Source organism: Muscardinus avellanarius, assembly GCF_963383645.1.
Source record: "Muscardinus avellanarius genome assembly, chromosome: 12".
NCBI classification, from domain to species: Eukaryota; Metazoa; Chordata; class Mammalia; order Rodentia; family Gliridae; genus Muscardinus; species Muscardinus avellanarius.
In genome coordinates, this window is record NC_137798.1 from 5,050,052 (window position 1) to 5,070,611 (window position 20,560).

The 20,560-nt window shown below is 52.1% G+C and overlaps 2 protein-coding genes across 2 annotated transcripts; one reads left to right on the top strand and one right to left on the bottom strand.

The window, feature by feature from the left end:
• Window positions 1-597: 597 nt before the first annotated feature.
• On the bottom strand, window positions 598-1,265 carry LOC308271120 (large ribosomal subunit protein uL22-like). Its single transcript, XM_080707251.1, has one exon. It carries the CDS (start codon window positions 1,250-1,252, stop codon window positions 698-700), a length of 555 nt encoding a protein of 184 aa, XP_080563377.1. The 5' UTR covers window positions 1,253-1,265; the 3' UTR covers window positions 598-697.
• Window positions 1,266-7,619: 6,354 nt separating this feature from the next.
• SPINT1 (serine peptidase inhibitor, Kunitz type 1) lies at window positions 7,620-20,303 on the top strand (the record flags this gene model as incomplete). The annotated part of the gene is made up of 10 exons (XM_080707952.1): window positions 7,620-8,016; window positions 16,531-16,658; window positions 16,857-16,995; window positions 17,075-17,245; window positions 17,414-17,440; window positions 17,734-17,859; window positions 17,972-18,022; window positions 19,300-19,470; window positions 19,659-19,706; window positions 20,092-20,303. 10 exons carry the CDS (start codon window positions 7,620-7,622, stop codon window positions 20,301-20,303), a joined length of 1,470 nt encoding a protein of 489 aa, XP_080564078.1.
• Window positions 20,304-20,560: the final 257 nt, after the last annotated feature.

The window sequence follows — 20,560 nt, forward strand, 5'->3', positions numbered from 1 at the left end:
ATCATGAATTGTGCTACTTTAAACATTGATATATGCATATATTGTTATAATATTCTGATTTCAGTCCCTTTGGAAAGAAACCTAAGACTGGTATAGCTGAATCATATGGTGAATCCATTCCCAGTTTTTGATTGTTTGTTTGTTTTGTGGTACTGGGAATGGAACCCAGGGGCATTCGACCTCCGAGCTACACCCCCAGCCCTATTTTTGAATTTTTTTTTTTTTTTGTGGTACTGGGGGTGGAACCCAGGGCTTTTCTACCTCTGGGCTATACTCCCAGACCTATTTTATACTTTATTTGGAAACAGGGTCTCACTAAGTTGCTGAGAGCCTCACTAAGTAGCTGAGGCTGGCTTTGAACCTGTGTGATCCTCCTGTCTCAGCCTCCCAAGCTAGGGGATTACAAGCATGCGCCACCATGTCTGGCTCTAGTTTTTATTCTTTATTTTGAAACAGGGTCTCACTGAATTGCAAAGAGCCTCACTAAGTAGCTGGGGCTGGCCGTGAACCATGATCCTCCTATCTCAGCCTCCCGAATGCTGGGATGACAAGCATGCGCCACCATGCCCAGCCCAAGACCCAATTTGAAAACAAAAAAATAAAAAAGAGCCAGAGGAACCAGGTGTGATGGTTGCACACTTCTTCTTCTTCTTTTTTTTTTTTTTTTACTTTTATTTGCATTTATTTTATGCTGAATTTATTCCCATGCCATTAGTTTTTGTTTCTTCAGTTTCTTCTGCGATATCTTTTTCTTCTGTGCAACCTCCTCTTCTGGTTTAGGAACAATTTGCTCCTTCTCAGTGAGGATCATCTCAATGTGGCAGGGGGAGCTCATGTACGGGTTAATTCTACCATGAGCTCTGTATGTTCGGCGACGCATCTTAGGGGCTTTGTTCACCTGGATGTGTTCGATGACCAGAGAATCAACATCTAAGCCCTTAAGTTCAGCATTGCTTTCTGCATTTTTAAGCATGTGCAGCAGAAATTCTGCACTCTTTTTGGGCCACCGACCTTGTGTCCAACCCCACTGTTTGGCCTGGGCACACCTACCAACTCCACCGTTGTAACGCCGGAATGGCACACACTGCTTCTTCAAAGTGACATCTTTCAGATACTTGGTGGCTTTTCGGATATGCATACCCTTGATGGCCTGGGCAGTTTCACGGGTGTTCTTAAAATGAACACGTAGATTTGAACCTCTTGATTTGCATGATTTTGTGGGGTTTTCTGGGTCAAGAGAGTAGCGAACCATTTTCACAGATCACCTCAGGCCGCTTACAGGAAGGTTGCACACTTCTAATCCCAGTACTTGGGAGGCTGAGACAGGAGTATGGCAAATTTGAGGACAGCCTCAGCAAATAGTGAGATACTCAGCAACTTAGCAAGATACTGTTTCAAAATAAAATAGGGTTGAGGATGTAGCTCGAAGGTAGAATGTCCATGGATTCGATCTATAGTCACACACACACACACACACACACACACACACACACACACACGCAGGGCTGGGGGCATAGCTCAGAGATAGAATGCCCCTTGACTCAAGCTTCAGTACCAAAAGAGAGAGAATGCAGTTTATTTCTTTTCTTCTTTCTTTCTTTTCTTCCTTCTTTCTTCCTTCTTTCTCTCTCTCTCTTCTTTCTTTCTTTCTTTCTTTCTTTCTTTCTTTCTTTCTTTCTTTCTTTCTTTTGGTATTGGGGATAGAGCCCAGAAGCATTCTACCTCTGAGCTACACCCCCAAGACCTATTTTTTAGTCTTTATTTTGAAACTGGGTCTCACTGAGTTGCAGAGGGCATAAGTAGCTGAGGCTGTCCGCGAACCGCGATCCTCCTGTCTCAGCCTCCCAAATGCTGTGTTTACAAGTGTGCGCCACCACGCCCGGCTTGCTTTCTTTCTTTTTTGGTATTGGGGATGGAACCCAGAGGCTTTCTACCTCCAAGCTACACCTCCAACCCGATTTTATTTCTTTATTTGGAGACAGGGTTTTACCAGGTTGCTAGAGAAAGCCTCGCTACGTTGCCGAGGCTGGTTTTGAACCTGCAATCCTCCTTCCTCAGCCTCCCGAGTACTGGGAGCCACCACGCCCTGCAAGGACACACTTTAGAAAAGAGCCAGTGCCGGATGCAGAGGAATACGTGTCTTGTCAGTCCCACATGCTCAGGAGGCTAAGGCAGGAGGATTGCCTGAGCTCAGGGGTTCTAGGCCAGCCTGGACAACATAGCCAGATCCTGTTAAAAAGAACTAAAGAATCCAGGCGTGGTGGCACACACCTGTAATCTCAGCATTTGGGAGGCTGAGACAAGAGGATGGCAGTTTACAGACAGCCTCAGCTACTTAGTGAGGCAACTTAGCGAGACCCTGTTTCAAAATAAAGAATAAGAAATAATAGGGCTGAGGGTATAGCTCAGAAGTAGAATGCCCCTGGGGGGGGGGGGAACAACTAGAGAGAGAGAGAGAGAGAGAGAGAGAGTTCCTGCTTTCACAAAATATATAGTCTAGCATGAAAATAAACATTAAACATAAAATAAACATTAATCAGCTGGGCATGGTGGCACACTCTTGTAAGCCCAGTACTTGGGAGGCTGAAACAGGAAGATTATAGGTTTGAGGCTAGCTTTAGCAAGAGAGAAACTCTCAGCAACTTAGTGAGACTGTTTCCAAATAAAAAATAAAATAGGACTGAGATGTAGCTTGAAGGTAGAATGCCCCTGAGCTCAGTTTCCAATACCACAAGAAAAAAATTAATCAAGTAATTAAATAAATGTAAAACTATTTGATATATTGTTTTGGGGGAGGCTGGGTGGTTTACTGGGAATTATACCCAGAGCATTCTACTTCTGAGTTTTACCCCATCCCTTTATATTTCAAAACAAGCTCTAAGTTGGTGAGGCTGACTTCTAACCTCTAGTATTCCTGTCTCAGCCTTCCAAGTACTGGGATCACTAGGCATATGTCACCATACCCAGCTATCATTTAGTAGGGTGTGTGTGTGTGTGTGTGTGTGTGTGTGTGTGTTACTGGTTATTGAACTCAAGGGCATTCTACCTCTGAGCTATAACACCAGCACTATTTTAGTTTTATTTTGAAATAGGGTCTTACTAGGTTGATGAGAGTCTCACTACCCAGAGGCTTTCTACATTTAGGCTACACTCTCAGACCTATTTTCTATTTTATTTGGAAACAGGGTCTCACTAAGTTTCTGAGAGCCTCACTAGGTAGCTGAAGCTGGCTTAGAAACTGTGTGATGCTCCTGTCTCAGCCTCCCAAGTGCGGGGATTACAAGCGGCACCACGCCCGGCTTCATGCTTGGCTTTTAATTTTCTTTCTTTCTTTCTTTCTTTCTTTCTTTCTTTCTTTCTTTCTTTTTTTTTTTTTTTTTTTTGTGGTACTGGGGTTCCTGGAAACCTTCCACTTCCAGGCTACACTCCCAGACCTATTTTTTTATATTTTTATTTGATGTTGTTGGTTTTGTTTTGTTTTGTTTTGTTTTGTTTGGTGGTACTGGGGTTCCTGGAAGCCCTTCTACCTCCGGGATACACTCCCACAGGCTACACTGCCAGACCTATTTTTTAACATTTTTATGTGGAAACAGAGTCTCTTAAGCCACCGAGGCTGGCCTCGAACCTGCGCGATCCTCCTGTCTCCGCCTCCCAAGCACGGGGATTACAAGCGTGCGCCGCCACGCCTGGCCTCTATATTTTTATTTGAAACAGGGTCTCTTAAGCCAGTGCTGCTGGCTTCAAACCTGCGCGATCCTCCTGTCTCCGCCTCCCAAGCGCGGGGATTACAAGCGTGCGCCACCACGCCCGGCTCTTTCTTGTTTTAAAGACTAATTTCCAAAATGATCCTGAGGGATCTTGGTCGTCTGTGGCTTTGTGCATGCATCTGCAGTTTTTGTTTTGTTTTGTTTTTGTGTGTGTGTGGTACTGAGGATGGAATCCAGGGGCATTCTACCTCTAAGTGACACCCCAGCCCTATTTTTTATTCATTCATTTATTTATTTATTTATTTATTGTGTGGTACTGGGGATGGAACCCAGGGGCATTCTACCTTCAAGCTACTATTTTTATTCTTTATTTCGAAACAGGCAGGGTCTCACTGAGTTGCAAAGGGCCTCACTAAGTAGCTGAGGCTGTCTGCGAATCACGATCCTCCTGTCTCAGCCTCCCCAATGCTGGGATTACAGGCGTGCTCCACCACACCCGGCTGTATTTATTTTTTTAAATAGGGCCTAAGTTACTAGGCTCTGGCCTCAAACTTGAGATCTTCTTTTTCAGCCTCCTAAAGTACTAGGATTATAGGCATGTGCCAACATATCCAGCTTGAGACTAAGTAATTTGTGAAGGAAAGTTTATTTAGCTCATGATTCCAGAGGCTAGAAGTTCCAGACCTATGTGCTTACCCTGGTGAGGCCTGATGCAAGTGGGCGTGTACAAAAGAGACAGAACGTAAGGGGCCGCCTCTAACAACCTGCTGTCATGGTCGCTAATCCAGTCCATCGAGAACTGACCCGATGGCTAAGAAAGGCAGGAATCCCTCCGATGACCTAATCACCTCTTGAAGGCCCCGCCTCCTGATACTGCCACAGTCCTGGGTTTCAGAGGGGGCACAGCCATAGCAGAAGGCATCGCAATACACAGTTGAAATCAGCTTTTGTTCCAGACAAATTAAATGAGGTGAGGGTGGACCTTACAGATAGTTAGACCTGCTAGTACCGTGAGCCCAGTGTTCAGGGTTGAAGGGATGGAGATGGCCTACCTGGGCTCAGTCTCTGCCCTGCCGTTCAACTGCAGTATGACCCAGCAGGTTAGTTCACCTGTCTGAGCCTGTTTACCCATCTGTAGAATGGAAATAAAAATAGTAACTACTCTTTTGGCTTGGTTTAATTATATTGGGTAACGTGTGGGAAGTGCTTAGGAGTAGGGTTTGGGCATTGTTGGTGTCTGATAAATGTAGATTTGTAATGGTGTAATGATAAACCTCTAGTAATGTAATAGCACCATACGGCAATATTCTTCTGTATTAGAATAAAACGTCAAGGAAGGCAGGAATCAATTTTTTTTTTTTTTTTTTTTTTTTTTTTTTTTTTTTTTTTTTTTTTTTTTTTTTTTTTTGCGGGCCTGGGAATGGAACCCAGGGGCATTCTACCTCTGAGCTACACCCCTAGCCCTATTTTTTATTCTTTATTTTGAAACAGGATCTCACTGAGTTGCAGAGGGCCTCACTAAGTAGCTGAGGCTGTCCACGAACCGTGATCCTCCTGTCTCAGCCTCCGGAATGCTGAGGTTACAAGCGTGCGCCACCACGCCCGGCTTGGGAATCAAATGTTGACAAAACACTATATTCCCAGTTACTGCACAGTTCTTTGATTCCTTCCCAACACAATATCGTGGCCACCACTACGCTGGGGGCTGAGACACCCCAGAAGACCCAGGGAAAGAAAGACACATCCCAATTCCTACCCCCAACACCATAATGTGGGCAGCAGGAGAGTGTTGTAGTTTCTGAAGGAATATTATTCCCGGCTTCAAGGTCTACGAGCTGCTCTAGTGAGAAATAGGAAGAAGGTTCCCATTGTAAAGACATCGTGAAAAGATGTGGAATCTGAGCCAGGTATGGTGGCACATGCCTGCAATCCAAGTACCTGGGGAGGCTGAGACAGGAGGATCACAGGTTCAAGACCAGCCTGAGCAATTTAGTGATACCCTCAGCAACCTAGTAAGACGGTGTTTAAAAAAAAAAAAAAAAAAGTCGGGTGTGGTGGCGCACATTTGTAATCCCAGCATTTGGGTAGGAGGTTGAGACGGTAGGATCGTGGTTCACAGACAGCCTCAGCTACTTTCCGAGGCCCCCTGCAATTTAGTGAGAACCTGTCTCAAAATAAAGAATAAAAGCTGGGCGTGGTGGCGCACGCTTGTAACCCCCTTGCTTGGGAGGCTGAGACAGGAGGATTGCGCAGGTTCGAAGCCAGCCTCAGCTACTTAGTAAGGCTCTCGGCAGCTTAGTGAGACCCTGTTTCCAAATAAAGTATAAAATAGGTCTGGGAGTATAGCCAGGAGGTAGAAAGCCTCTGGGTTCCACCCCCAGTACCACACACACACAAAAAAAGAATAAAAAATAGGGCAGGGGGTATAGCTCAGAGGTTGAATGGCCCTGGGTTCCATCCCCCCCAGACCCACAAACAAACAAACAAACAAACAAACAAACAAAAGGGCTGGATGCTGGGCGTGGTGGCACATGCTTGTAATTCCAGCATTCGGGAGGCTGAGACTGGAGGATCGCGGTTCACAGACAGCCTCAGCTACTACTTAGTGAGGTCCTTTGCAACTCAGTGAGACCCTGTGTCAAAAATAAAGAATAAAAAATAGGGCTTGGGGTGTAGCTCAGAGGTACAATGCACCTGGGTTCAACCCCAGTAGTGCAAAAGAAAAAAAAAAAAAAAGGCTGGCGTGTAGCTCAGAAGTAGAATACCCCTGGGTTCAGTCTCTAGTACCAAAACAAAGGAACAAGATAGGTAATCTCTTTTGGGGGATAAAGTATAAAGTATATTAATAGAACTAATTCGGTTTTGTAGAGAATGGTCTTTTTTTTTTTTTTTTTTCTTCTTTTCGGTACTGGGGATTGAAACTAGGGGCAAGTCTACTTCTAAGCTATACCCTCAACCCTATTTTCTTTATTCTTATTTTGAAACAGGGTCTCACTAGTTGCCGAGGGCCTAAGTAGCTGAGGCTGGCCGTGAACCTGCAATCCCCCGTCTCAGCCTCCCAAGGATTGGGATTAAAAGCGTGCGCACCACCACGCCTGGCTAAGAAGGGTGTTTAGAAAGTTTCTCACCCGGTAAAAGCAACGAGCTCGACTCCAGAAGTCCACGGTCTTGTGAAGGGCGATGCAGCCGCTTCCAAGTTGAGGGGACCTCTGTAGCTAGATCACTGGGAAATGATTTTCCTAGAAGTTAATTTTTTAAATTTAATTAATTAATTAATTAACTTTTTGCGGTACTGATGATGGAACCCAGAAGCGTTCTACCTCTGAGCTACACCCGCAGCCCTATTTTTTAGTCTTTATTTTGAAACAGGGTCTCACTGAGTTGCAGAGGGCCTCGCTAAGTAGCTGAGGCTGGCCGTGAACTCACATCCTCCTGTCTCAGCCTCCCAGATGCTGGGATGACGAGCGCCCGCCACCACGCCCGGCTATTGTTATTTTAAACAAGGCCTCGCCGGATGGCGGAGGGCCTCACTGAGTAGCCGAGTCTGGCCGGGAACCCGCGATCCTCCCGTCCCAGCCGCTTCCCAAGCACTGAGATGACCGGATGGGGCCTCCACCCTAGGCGCCAGCGCTCATCCCGCCGGGAAACCTTTCCCTCTCACGCCCATGATCACCAGCTCCTTTCCAGTCCTGGCTGGGTCTGGGCTGTTTTCTCCGGGGAGTCTGGGCGATCTCGGGGGGCCGTCCCCTCCTCCGCCCCCACCCCCAGGTGGCCAGCAGGTGCGCGGGCCGGGCCGGCCGCACTCCGGCTCTGTGCCCCGCCCCGCCCGCCCCGCCCCGCCCGCCGCCCTGACTCAGTTTCGCAGAAACCCGGGCGGGCCGGCTCGGCACCTGCGCAGGGGGCGCGGGCACCATGGCGGCCGCCGCGCTCTGGCTGCTGTGCGCGCTCGGCCTGGGCGCCGCCCGCGCCGGGCCGGCCGGCTGTCCGGAGCGCTTCGCCGCGGGCGTGCCGGCCTTCGTGCTGGACACCGAGGCCTCGGTGGGCCGCGGCGCCGCCTTCCTGGGCTCGCCCGCCGCGCGCCGCGCCGGGGACTGCGTGCGCGCCTGCTGCGCCGCCGCCGGCTGCAACCTGGCGCTGGTGGAGCTGCGGCCCGACGGCGGCGAGGACGCCATCGCCGCCTGCTTCCTCGTCAACTGCCTCCGCGACGGCAACTTCGTGTGCAAGTTCGCGCCCCGGGAGGGCTTCGCCAACTACCTGACGCGCGAGGTGTACCGCTCCTACCGCGAGCTGCGCGCCCAGGGCTTCGGAGGTAGGGGCCCCGGCACCTGGCGGGGGTCGTGATGGAGGCCTGGGCCGGCGGGAGGAGAGGCGGGGCCACCGGCTCCTTCAGGCAGAAGCCTACACACACACAGAGGGAGGGGTGTGCGTGGGGACACACAGAGGGAGGGGTGTGCGTGGGGACACACAGAGGGAGGGGTGTGCGTGGGGACACACAGAGGGAGGGATGTGCGTGGGGACACACAGAGGGAGGGGTGTGCGTGGGGACACACAGAGGGAGGGGTGTGCGTGGGGACACACAGAGGGAGGGGTGTGCGTGGGGACACACAGAGGGAGGGGTGTGCGTGGGGACACACAGAGGGAGGGGTGTGCGTGGGGACACACAGAGGGAGGGGTGTGCGTGGGGATACACGGAGGGGTGTGCGTGGGGACACACAGAGGGAGGGATGTGCGTGGGGACACACAGAGGGAGGGGTGTGCGTGGGGACACACAGAGGGAGGGGTGTGCGTGGGGACACACAGAGGGAGGGATGTGCGTGGGGACACACAGAGGGAGGGATGTGCGTGCGGAGGACGGAGCGCCCCAGAGCCCAGAGCTGCCCGGACACCGCCGTCTGGGTTCTGATGTCCAGAAGTCGTGCCGTGGCTCCCAGGGAGCCCTGGCTCGGGGATGTGAGTCGGGGAAAGAGGAAGGAAGTCCCCAGGATGTCCAGTGCTGGGGCTGAGTCAGACTGAGCTGTCCAGAGCAGCCCGGTGACCAGGAAGGCCCACGAGAAAGGGCATTGCCAAACACTGTCCCAGCACTCGCAGCCTTGGCAAGCGAGCCTGGGCACAGCCTCCTCCGTTTGCCGAGGTGGGACAGCTTAGCATCTCCGTGCTCCTGTGAACACATTGGCCTTCCGTGGTCCAGGAAAAATCACCGGACCTCAGAGACCAAAGCACAAGCCAAGAGCCGAATTACAACACACCTGTAATCCCAGGATTTGGGAGGTTGAGATAGGAGGATCGCATACTCAAGGCCGGTGGGTGGTAATTTAGTAAGACCCTGTTTCAAAATAAAATAGGGCTGGGGGTAGGGCTCAGAGGTGGAATGCCCCTGGATTCAGCCCCCCCCCACCTCCCCCCCTGCCACGAAGAACAGATTTTTAAAAAGCTCAGTCTGGGTCAACCCAAAGGGAGAGGGGCAGTATTGAGGCCTAGAGGCTCTGGGAGGAGGGGTGAGGAGGATTGCTGAGTGAGTCAGCTCAGTGGTATGTGTACCTGGTAGGGGAGGATGTCAGCTGTTCAGGTGTGTGTGTGTGTGTGTGTGTGTGTGTGTGTGCACATGTGCACGCATGTGAGCCAGGCAGGACTCTCCCTGCTTAGGATCTAATAGCCACGTTGTATACACAGCACCTTGTTTACTTCCAGGGGTAAGGGCAAAATGGAGGCCCAGGTTCCTCCTCTGTTGAGCAGTCAGCTGGGATCAGAACTGGTCCAGAGCCTGCCTTCCCCATTTTCTCAACCTGCTATTCTGGCCAGGTGCGGCTTCGGGGCAGGAGTGGGTCACAACCAATAATTTCTGCTAGCCATTTACAGTTCCTGATTGCTGTGTTACATGCCCCGACAGGTCTCGCTCAACAATCTCTGAGAAGGATGCTCTTCGTAGCCAGTCACTTTTTAGATTAAGGAACCAGGTCCCCCATGTTAAATAAAGTGCCCAGGATAACACTGCCCATAAATATAAACGGAGGACTCACCTCGCAGGAGACCTCCAAAAGCCCTACCGTGTTTTCACACGAGAGCACCTCTCCAGTAGGAGCCCAGCATTCTGAGTCAGGAGAACAAAGCAGGGAACTGAAGCAAGAGCGCGGAGCCCAGGGATCAGGACTGGCTGGGCCGAGTCAAAGGAGGTCTCTCTGCAAAAAGGGACTTCCCAGCCTTTGCCTGGGCCAGTGCCTCTTCTGTGCCCAGGGTCCTTTCTTTGCCCTGGCTTTCCAAGGAGAGATGAGATGGGGATTCTGGAAGGGGAGACACCATCTGTGGACTAGGCTGGGCCCCAGAGTTCCCCTGGTCCAGGCTGGAGCCTGTTCCACCAGGAAACAGCAGATCGTGTAGGTGGGGATGACTCTAATTGACTGCTAGTGCCCTTCCTGCTCCCAGAGGCCCCGGGACTGAGTGGATCAGGGTCACCTGGTGTCGGGCCCAGCGCTGCACATCTGGAAACCCCCCAGGATGGAACCAGCCTACTTGGCACGAGGTGGGGAAAGGAGTGGCCTTTCTGGGGCATTTAAGGACCTGGGCAGGAGTTGGACTGCAAGTGAGCCCCAGGCCATTCTACGCCATTTATAGGATGTGTGTGAGAGTTGGGGTGGGGCTGGAGCAGGCAAGGTGGACTGGGTGCTTAGGGCTTCTAAACTTTCATCCTTGTCTTGGATAGAGAAATCCTTCCCAGGATGGGTGGGTTGTTTCTTGCTCTACGCCCAGCGCCCCCACACAGCCGTGGCCAGGCCAGGCCAGATTCCCCCACCTGGAGGCCTAGCAGCTTGCGGCTCCGCTCCCCTGCCCTGCCTTCCTCCTGCCCTGCCTTCCTCCTGCCCTGCCTTCCTCCTGCCCTGCCTTCCTCCTTCTTTTCTGTGGCAGGGCAGTGTAGGAGGTGGAGTCTGTTTCCCTGGAGATGTCCTGAGGCCTGGCAGCTGGGGGAAGGCCCGTTTTATTGCCATTCTAGCCCTTTGCTCTCCGGGGGTGGAAGGAAGGGAGTGGCAGGGCAGGGCATCTGCCCCTTGGTCCTGGGGCCTGGCGCCGGGTGAGGACGAGCCGAAGGGGGAGGGGAAGATCTCATTGAACCCAAGCTCCGCTGCACCGCCACCTGTGGGCATGGTGTGAGGTTGGGGTACTTGCCTGTCTGTCTGCTGGGTAGACTTCGAAGGAGTCTGTCTGCATTCTCCTTTTCAGACAGCTGGTTGTTTTCTGCAAAACGCAAGGAGGGAGGAACAGGCTCCACCCAGCCCACTGCCCCCTTGGCGCCTCTCTGAGGGTCTCCCGAGCGCAAGGGCCAGTGTTGCTTCTGGACAGCTGCCTTGCCTTTCGGACCCCGGGACCTAGTTATATTTGTAGGTCTCTGCTCCCCTGTGAAACGTCTCTTCTCCACCCATTCTGCTGCTACGTGTCCTGGGTCTTCTCCGCTCTGCGGACCACTTTCCCGAGCCCCCAGTTGGCTCTGCTTTCCCTGCCTCATCAGCAAGGGATCTTATGATCCAGCCTCCTACCAGCCTCCTTCCCTTCACCTTCTCTTCCTGCTTTGCACTCACTCTTTTTTTTTTTTTTTTTTTTTTTTGGTGGTACTGGGGTTCCTGGAAGCCCTTCTACCTCCGGGCTACACTCCCAGACCTATTTTTACATTTTTTTATTTGGAAACAGGGTCTCCTAAGCCAGCGCGCGCGGCTAGCTCCGAACCTGCGCAATCCTCCTGTCTCCGCCTCCCAAGCGCGGGGATTACAAGCGTGCGCCACCACGGCCGGCATTTGCACTCACTCTTAAACTTGAACGAACTCACTGTAGAGCCTCCCTGTGGAGGGCAGTTTGGCCATATCTGTTGGAACTGTAGATGCCTGTAACCTATGAGTGTGTGAGTGTGTGTGTGTGTGTGTGTGTGTGTGTGTGTGGTATTGGGGATTGAACCTGGGGGCATCCTGCCTCCATCCTGCATCCCAGCCATTTTTATTTCTGTTTTGAAACAGGGTCTTGCTAGGTTGACGAGAATCTCACTACTTGCCGAGGCTGGCCTCTAACCTGAGATCTCCCTGTCTCCACCTCCCACGTACTGGGATCGCAGGCATGTGCCACCATGCTCGGCACATGTCGCCCTTGACACAGTGCCATCGGTGGGAATTTATTTTGTGGCTCAGTTTCTGCATGTGTACAACAGCTTACCAGCCACTGATTCACTGAAATGTTGTTTATAATACCGAAGAATTGGAAACGATCTCAGTGTCTGTCAACACATTTTTTTAATTGAATACTGTGATGCTGTCTGAATAGTAATAAGCCGTCAGGCAGAAAGGCCGGGGAAGGAAAGCTGTGAATCCGAATGCTCTCCCTCCGAGAGCCTCACTCACACAAGCTAGTGAACAGAGGGTGCCTTCAGGGTAAGGAACCTGGGAGGAGGGGGTTAAGGAGAAGAGGGTAATTAATTTCACTACCCTTTGGTACCGTTTATATCATGTACACGTATTATGTAAACAAAAAAATGAAAACAAACCCAAGATTGTAAAAGCAATACAAATTGCACCTCTGAGAAGATGGTGACCTGTTTTGAAGAAAGTTAAAAAGAAAGTCAAACCTGGGTTCAAATCCCAGCTTTGTTACTCAGAAACTGAGCCGTGACTTGGACAAGTCATTTACCCTCCCTGGAGTCAGTTTTCTGATCTAAAAAGAGGATGAGAATTGTGGCGGGGTGCTTATGAAGGGAGGAGGTGAAAACCAGGCTTGGTGGTACACACCTATAATCTTAGCTACTTGTGAGGCTGAGGCAAGGGGGGGTCACAAGTTTGTGGCCAGTGTGGACAGCTTAAAGAGACCCTGTACCCAAAAAGAAAACAAAAAAACACATGGTGGGCCGGGTGTGTAATCCTAGTACTTGGGAGGCTGAGACAGGAGGTTCACAGGTTCTAGGACAGCCTCAGCCAGTGGAGGACAACTCTCATCAACCTAGCAAGATCCTGTTTTCAAGTAAAAATAGGGCTAGGAGTGGAGCTCAGAGGTAAAATGCCCTTGGGTTTAATTCCCAGTACCACAAAACAAAACAAAACCACATGGCGGGCTGAATTTGGCTCGCAGGCCAATGTGCCCCCTGCTGGAGATAATGCAGCCACGTCTCCCCTGCGGCGTCCAACCCACACTGGGTACACCGGCAAAGTGGCAGCCTCCTTAGCAGTGCATCTCCAGATCTGCCTGGCCTCTCTGGAGTGCCCCGCACATCTCCCACCGTCTGCTGCTCTGGGCAGTCTTCCTTGCCTCCAGTTCAGCTTCTTTATGCTGGAACCCCCGTGGTTCCCTCTCAGCCTGGTTTCCCTTCTACAGAGCCTGTTGTGAGAAGCCTGAAATGTCTGCCCACTGGTGTTCCTCACATCTCATTTCCCTTCCCTGGGCTACCCTGAGATTCAGTCTCCTCCTCTTGTATCTGCCCAGAGCTGCTGCCCTGGTCAACCTGCCAGCTACTTGCCACAGAACCCTTCCAGATGGATATGTGAACACCTGCTGCCCAGAGCAGCAACACCCGTGCTGTGTGTCCTAGGCCCTCTCCCTTGGACTCCTGGGCTTCCATTCTGCAGCTTGGAGGCCAATGTCTGGCATTGCTGGGGTCTCCAGGACGCTGCTCCATCACGCATGGCCAGTGTCCCCTGGGCTCAACCTCCAGTACCACACCAGTAAGAAAAAATCACACACACACACACACACACACACACACCCTCCAGTACCACACCAATAAGAAATACACACAGACGCGCGCGCGCACACACACACACACACACACACACACAATCTCCATTACCACACCAGTAAGGAAAAATCACACACACATACACACAACCTCCAGTACCACACCAGTAAGAAAAAATCACACACACACACACACCCTCCAGTACCACACCAATAAGAAATACACACACACAGACGCGCGCGCGCGCGCACACACACACACACACACACACACACACACACACACACGAATGCTACTCTTTCTGTGTCCACACACCCTGGTCTGGCATCCAGGGCACTTTGAAGTCGGCCCCAGCCTGGCTGGTCTCCTGTGCCGACCGACTAGCCTTACGCGTTCCTAACTCCTTACTTGAGTTTTTCAAGTTTCCTGCTGTTACCAGCACCAACAAAGATCCTTCCCACAACCACCCACACAAACAAATAAAAACCTGTAAATCCCTCCTCGCTTCTTCAGAGAGCCTCCCTTTGGTCCTCGGCCTCCCTGGGCCCTCCCTTTTCTCAGTGTCTCCTACCTTGTCTTTTACATAAGCACTTCTGCAGAGATCCTTTTCCTAAACAAGGTTGTTTGCAGGTTCCGGTGGTTTGCTGTGGACATGTCTCTGGTGGGGGACTGGGGGACCAATCGGCCTGTTATAAGCACCAGTTCCTCCTCTGTCCATCCCAAGCCTGTGCCGTTTCCCCAGGGACTCTGCTTAAGGCCTCCGTCCAGGGGATCCTGTGATCTAGACTGGCAGAGCAAGCGGCCATGAGTTCCTTTAGATTTTTGTTTTGTTTGTAGTTCTACCACTGAGCTATACCTCCAGCCTTTTTTATTTTTTTTATTTTTATTTTTTGTGATGATGGAGATTGATCTTAGGCATTCGACCTCCAAGCTACACCCACAGCCCTATTTTTTATTCTTTATTTTGAAACAGGATGTCATAAAGCCGGGCGTGGTGGCGCACGCTTGTAATCCCCGCGCTTGGGAGGCTGAGACAGGAGGATCGCACAGGTTTGAAGCCAGCCTCAGCTACTTAGTGAGGCTTTCAGCAACTTAGTGAGACCCTGTTTCCAAATAAAATATAAAAAAAAAGGTCTGGGAGTATAGCCCGGAGGTAGAAAGCCTCTGGGTTCCACCTCTAGTACCACCAAAAAAAAAAAAAAGTCATTAAGTTGCAGATGTCGTTAAGTTGCAGAGGACCTCACTAAGTAGGTGAGGCTGGCCACGAACCTGCGATTCTCCTGTCTGAGCCTCCCAAGTACTAGGATTACAAATGTGGGCCACCACATCCAGCTTTTAGATTTTACTTTGAAACAGGGCCTCCCTAAGTTGCTGAGATCTTTCTGTCTCAGCCTCCAAATGCCAGGATTATAGTCATGTGCCACTGTGCCTGGCTTTATTTATTTATTGTTTTGTGTGCGGTACCAGGGATTGAACCCAGAACCATTCTACCTCTGAGTTATTCTCCCGGCCCTTTTTTAATTTTTTTGTTTCAAAACAGGGTCTTGCTGGGTTGCTAAGAGTCTTACTAATTGCTGAGGATGATCTTGAACCTAAAATCCCCCCATCTCAGCTTCCCAAGTACAGGAATTATAGACGTGTACCACACCTTTTTATTTTATATTTTATATTTTTTGCGGGTCTGGGGATGGAACCCAGGGACATTCGACCTCCAAGCTACGTCTGGCTAGCTTTCTTTTTTTTCATGTGTGGTAATAAGGGTTGAGGCCAGTCACATTCTACCTCCAAGTCACATCCTCAGCCCTTTTTTATTTTTTTATTTTTTATTTTATTTTATTTTTTTTGAAGATTTAAAGAAGTTTATTAAAAAGATAGAAATACAGAAAATAGTTACCGCCCCATGCCAAAATGGCATGAGGGGGGAGGGTGGCCCAGGCCAACTCACCACTCCCCCCTCAGCCCTTTTTTATTCTCTATTTTGAAACAGGGTCTCACTAAGTTGCTTGAGGCTCACAACCTCATACCTGCAATCCTCCTATCTCAGTCTCCCAAATACTGAGATTACGCCTATCTCTTATTTGGCTTTTAAAGAAATTGTTACTTAGTCAGACATGGTGGCCCAGGCTACTTGGGAGTACTTGGGAAGGTGAGACAGGAGGATTACAGGTTCAGGGCCAGCCTCAGCTACTTAGTGAGGACCTTCACAATTTAATGAGACACTGTTTCAAAATAAAGAATAAGGTGGGGCATGGTGGCGGATGCTTGTAATCCCAGCATTCGGGAGGCTGGGACTGGAGGATCACGGTTCGCGGATGGCCTCAGCTACTTAGTTGAGGCCCTCCACAACTTAGTGAGACCCTGTTTCAAAATAAAGAACAAAAAAATAGGGCAGGAGGTATAGCTCAGAGGTCGAATGCTCCTGGGTTCTATCCCTAGACCCACACACACAAAAAAATTAACTAAAAATAAAATAATAAGGCCAAGGGTGGTGGTGCGCACTTATAATCCCAGCACTTGGGAGGCTGGGACAGGAGATTGCAGTTGGTTTGAAGCCAGCCTCAGCTACTTAGTGAGGCTCTCAGCAACTTAGTGAGACCCTGTTTCTAAATAAAATACAAAATAGGTCTGAGAGTATAGCCTGGAGGTAGAAAGCCTCTGGGTCCACCCCTAGTACCACCAAAATAAATAAATAAATAAATAAATAAATAAATAAATAAATAAATAAATAAAAATAAAGGGTAAGCCGGGCATGGTGGCGCACACTTGTAATCCCAGCATTTGGGAGGCTGAGACAGGAGGATTGTAGCTCAGGGTTTGTGATTCGCGAACAGCCTCAGCTACTCTGTGAGGCCCTTTGCACCTTACTGAGACCCTGTTTCAAAAAGAAAGAATAAAAAATAAGGCTGGGGGTGTAGCTGGGAGGTAGAATGCCCCTGCGTTCCATTCCCAGTGCTGAAAAAAACAAGAATCCGTGAATAGAGCGAGACCCTGGTGTTGGCTGAGCTCCTCCCCGCGCCGGCGTAGGCGTCCGAGTCTCCAGGACGTCCACACTGGCACCACTGCCCTTCCTCCCCCGGAGGACTCCTCAGCCGGAGTCGACCTGCCCTTCCTTCCCTTCTCCAGGGTCCAGGATCCCCAGGTCCTGGGCGGGCATAGACCTGAAGGTGCAGCCCCAGGAGCCCGTGGTGCTGAGGGACGTGAACAGCACGGAATGGCACCTGCTGAAGGGTGACAAGGACATCAGGTTGGAGGTGAGCCGCTGGGCTGCCCCTCCCCTCCCCCTCAGCCTCCCAAGCCCCCTTCCTGGGGTCAGAGGCCAGCCAGTGGGGGGTGAGGGTGGATTGAAAGCCGCCTTCTGTGCTGTCCCCAGGGAGGCGCAGGCTGGGAGGGCCTGGGGCAGCCCAAGGGCATTATGGGGTTCCAAGCCTGATGGCCAGTCCTGTGTGTAGAGGAAAAATGCGGACGAGATGGAGTTGTGGGGACTCAAGGAAGGCACCTACGTGTTCCAGCTCACCGTGGCCGGCTCAGACCAGCCAGAGAACACGGCCAACGTCACAATCACCGTGCTCTCCCCCAAGCAGACAGAAGGTGAGGGGGTGGGCAGGTGGCGCCTGGAGCCCCGCTGATGGGCCCTGCAGGCTCCGCTCACCGGCTCTTCTCCCTCTAGACTACTGCCTCGCGTCCAACAAGGTGGGCCGCTGCCGAGGTTCCTTCCCCCGCTGGTACTACGACCCCACGGAGCAGATCTGCAAGACATTCGTTTATGGGGGCTGCTTGGGCAATAAGAACAACTACCTTCGGGAGGAGGAGTGTATGCTCGCCTGCAGGAACGTGCAAGGTGGGCCTCGGAGAGCAGCTGCGGGGCTGGGCGGCTCTCCTCCAGAGGGGTGGTCTCTTCACCCACGGCCCAGGAGGTGGGCTGGGGAGCCTCCCGTTCCCCAGCCCCAGTCATCTCATTCTTGCTGGGATCTAGCCATCTCCTCTCATTCCTGTTCTCTCTCCCCAGGTCCCTCAAAAGGAAGGCACCATCCAGGTGGGCTTTCTCCTTTTCCTTTTCCCCGGGTCTCCAGCGTAGCATATCCATACCCCACCGGTTTGACTTTGCCCAGCCCCTTCCTCCCCTCCTAGTGTGGAAGTGGCCGCAGATACCCCACGCCCTCCAGCCCGGCCTCTTCCTCGCAGGCTCTGCTCAGTTTACATGTAGGAGTCAGGGCCGATGGACAGGGAGTTGGCAGGGTCATGACACCGCGCTGAGAAGGCTGGGTGGGCCGTGGGCGTCCACTCTGTGCCCAGCCTGGCCTCACGCCTCCCTCCCACCCCGCCCAGTGTGCTCTGGCAGCTGCCACCCCTCCCAGTTTCGCTGCAGCAACGGCTGCTGCATTGATAGCTTCCTGGAGTGCGACGACACGCCAGACTGTCCCGACGGCTCCGACGAGGCCACCTGTGAAAAGTGTGAGACCTGGGGGATGGCGAGGGTGGGCAGCAGGCGGGAGGCCCTCCAGCTCTGCCCTGGGCCCTGGGAGACCCTTGTTGGGGCCCAGCCTCTGACCTGTCATCTCTGCAGACACCAGCGGCTTTGAAGAGCTCCAGAGCATCCATTTCCGCAGTGAAAAAGGTGAGGTTCTCCCCGGCGCCCTGGCCAGGGCAGACGCCGGTTGCCATCCTCACCCGCTGCATCTGGCAGCACCCAGGGGCCTGCTGTGTGTGCCGGGCTGCGGGCGGGCACCGACAGCCGGATGGGACTCCCCAGCGCTCCCGCTGAACAGCCTGGCTCTGGCTCGGGGGCTCCTGGGCTCTGTTCTGTGCCTCTGTTTCCCAGGCATCACTCACCGCTCATTGTCTGAACACCTTCATAGGACCCCCACCGTATCACTTAACAAGACTGTGTGTGTGTGTGTGTGTGTGTGTGTGTGTGTGTGTGTGTGTAAGAGAGAGACAGAGACAGACAGACTGGAGATTGAACGCAGGAACATTGTATCTCAGAGCTACACCCCCAGCCGTATTTTATTTTATTCTGAAACAGCTAGGTTGATGAGTCTCACTACTTGCTGAGGCTGTCTTGGAACCTGGGAGCCTCCTGTCTCAGCCTCCCAAGTACTGGGATCACAGGCCTGTGCTACCATGCCTGGCAAACAATGAATTGTAACTGAACGTTGTTACCTGTCAAGGCTCAGACTCTGAGGTTGTTAACATCCTATTTGTTAAAAATGTATACCAGGAGCCCTGCCAGCGTGGTGGCTTGTAATCCCAGCATTCCGGAGGCTGAGACCAGAGGATCGCGGTTCACAGACAGCCTCAGCTACTTAGTGAGGCCCTCTGCAGCTCAGTGAGACCCGGTTCCAAAATAAAGAATAAAAAATAGGGCAGAGGCTGTAGCTCAAAGGTTGAATTCCCCTGGGTTCCATTCCCAGACCCACCCCCAAAATAAATAAATTAATAATAATAATGTAAACCAGGGTCCAGGCCTGGTGGCGCACACTTGTAATCCCTGCGCTTGGGAGGCAGAGACAGGAGGATCGTGCAGGTTCGAAGCCAGCCTTGCTGGCTTAATAGACCCTGTTTCCAAATAAAATATAAAATAGGTCTGGGAGTGTAGCCTGGAAGTAGAAGGGTTCCATCCCCAGTACCACCAAAAAAAAAAAAAAAAAAAAAAAAAAAAGAGATCTTGACACAGAAGAGTTGAAAGAAAATTTTTAAAAAAAGTAACTATGTGAGTCGTGTAATTTCCCTTTATGCCTCTAGCCACGCTGTGAATGGGCCTGATGTTTCTGGGCCTCCCAGTTTCTCACTGAGCCTGCCCTCAGCGTGGGCCGGCGGGTTGGGACAGCAGCACCCGCGTGGGGCTTGCAGAGCGGTGGCAGGGAGGCCCCTTTACTGCTTCCCACCCTCCAGGACACTGCGTGGACCTGCCAGACACGGGAATTTGCAAGGAGAGCATCCCACGCTGGTACTACAACCCCTTCAGTGAGCTCTGCGCCCGCTTTACCTATGGCGGTTGTTATGGCAACAAGAACAACTTTGAGGACGAGCAGCAGTGTCTCGAGTCCTGTCAAGGCATCTCCAGTGAGTCGGGTGGCAGGGACAGGTGTGGAGGGAGGCTGACCTCTGTCCCAAGGCCTGGGCAGGTCACCCCTCCATCCTGGGTGCCCCCAGTGGCAGTGGGCGAGCATGGCAGAGGGGAAGGGGCAGCGGGAGCAGCTGAATCTCGCAGCACTGAGCGTTGATTGGTCTCTCCCCACATCTTGTTGCAGAGAAGGATGTGTTTGGTCTGCGGCGGGAAAGCTCCATTCCCAACGTAGGTAAGCCCTGGTCTGTCCTGCAGCGAAGTGGATGAGCAGGTATCAACTCAAGGAACCAACACATGTGATTGGTTGTGGCTGCCCTGACCATGCTGCAAGGGTCCTGAGGTTACCCACAGGGACAGAGTTCTGTCAAAAAGTGAAGCCTGCCAGGGGCAGGAGAGGCCCGGCCTCCACCGAGCTTCCTGCACGTAGAGAAACTTAGGGTAAGACCGAGACCCGTAGGGCCCTCCCGGCTCCAGATGCGGCCATTCATCTTCTCGCGTGCTGGAGGTCACATGCCTCCTCCCTGCCCTCTGCGTGGCCTGGCGCCTTAGGGAGAGTGGGCGCAGGTGCCAGACCGGGTGAAACTTCGGGAGTCCCTCATTCTGCCCTCCTTCCCCAGGCTCTGTGGAGGTCACTGTTGCTATCCTCCTGGTCATCTGCATTGTGGTGGTGATAGCCATCCTGGGTTACATTTTCTTCAAGAACCAGAGAAAGAGCTTCCGCAGACACCGCCACCACCACCCGCCACCTCCCACCCCCGCCAGCTCCACCATCTCCACCACGGAGGACACGGAGCACCTGGTCTATAACCACGCCACCCGGCCCCTCTGAGCCTGGGCTCTTGCCAGCCCTCACCAGGCCCTGCTTCCTGCAAGCCAAGACAGCGGTCTGGACTGGAAACTCCGGGGCCAGGCTGCTCCTGCCCGTTTCCCAAGTGCGCTCTGCCTCAGAAACCAGGGCTCCAGCCTCTTGGAGGGGACTCAGCTAAGTCAGGCATTTGTTCCTGAGAAAGCCCAAGGATCCGAGAGGAGCAGAAAACCCTTGACCCGGAAGTGCTGTACATAGGACCTGCCTAGGAGTTAAGGGAG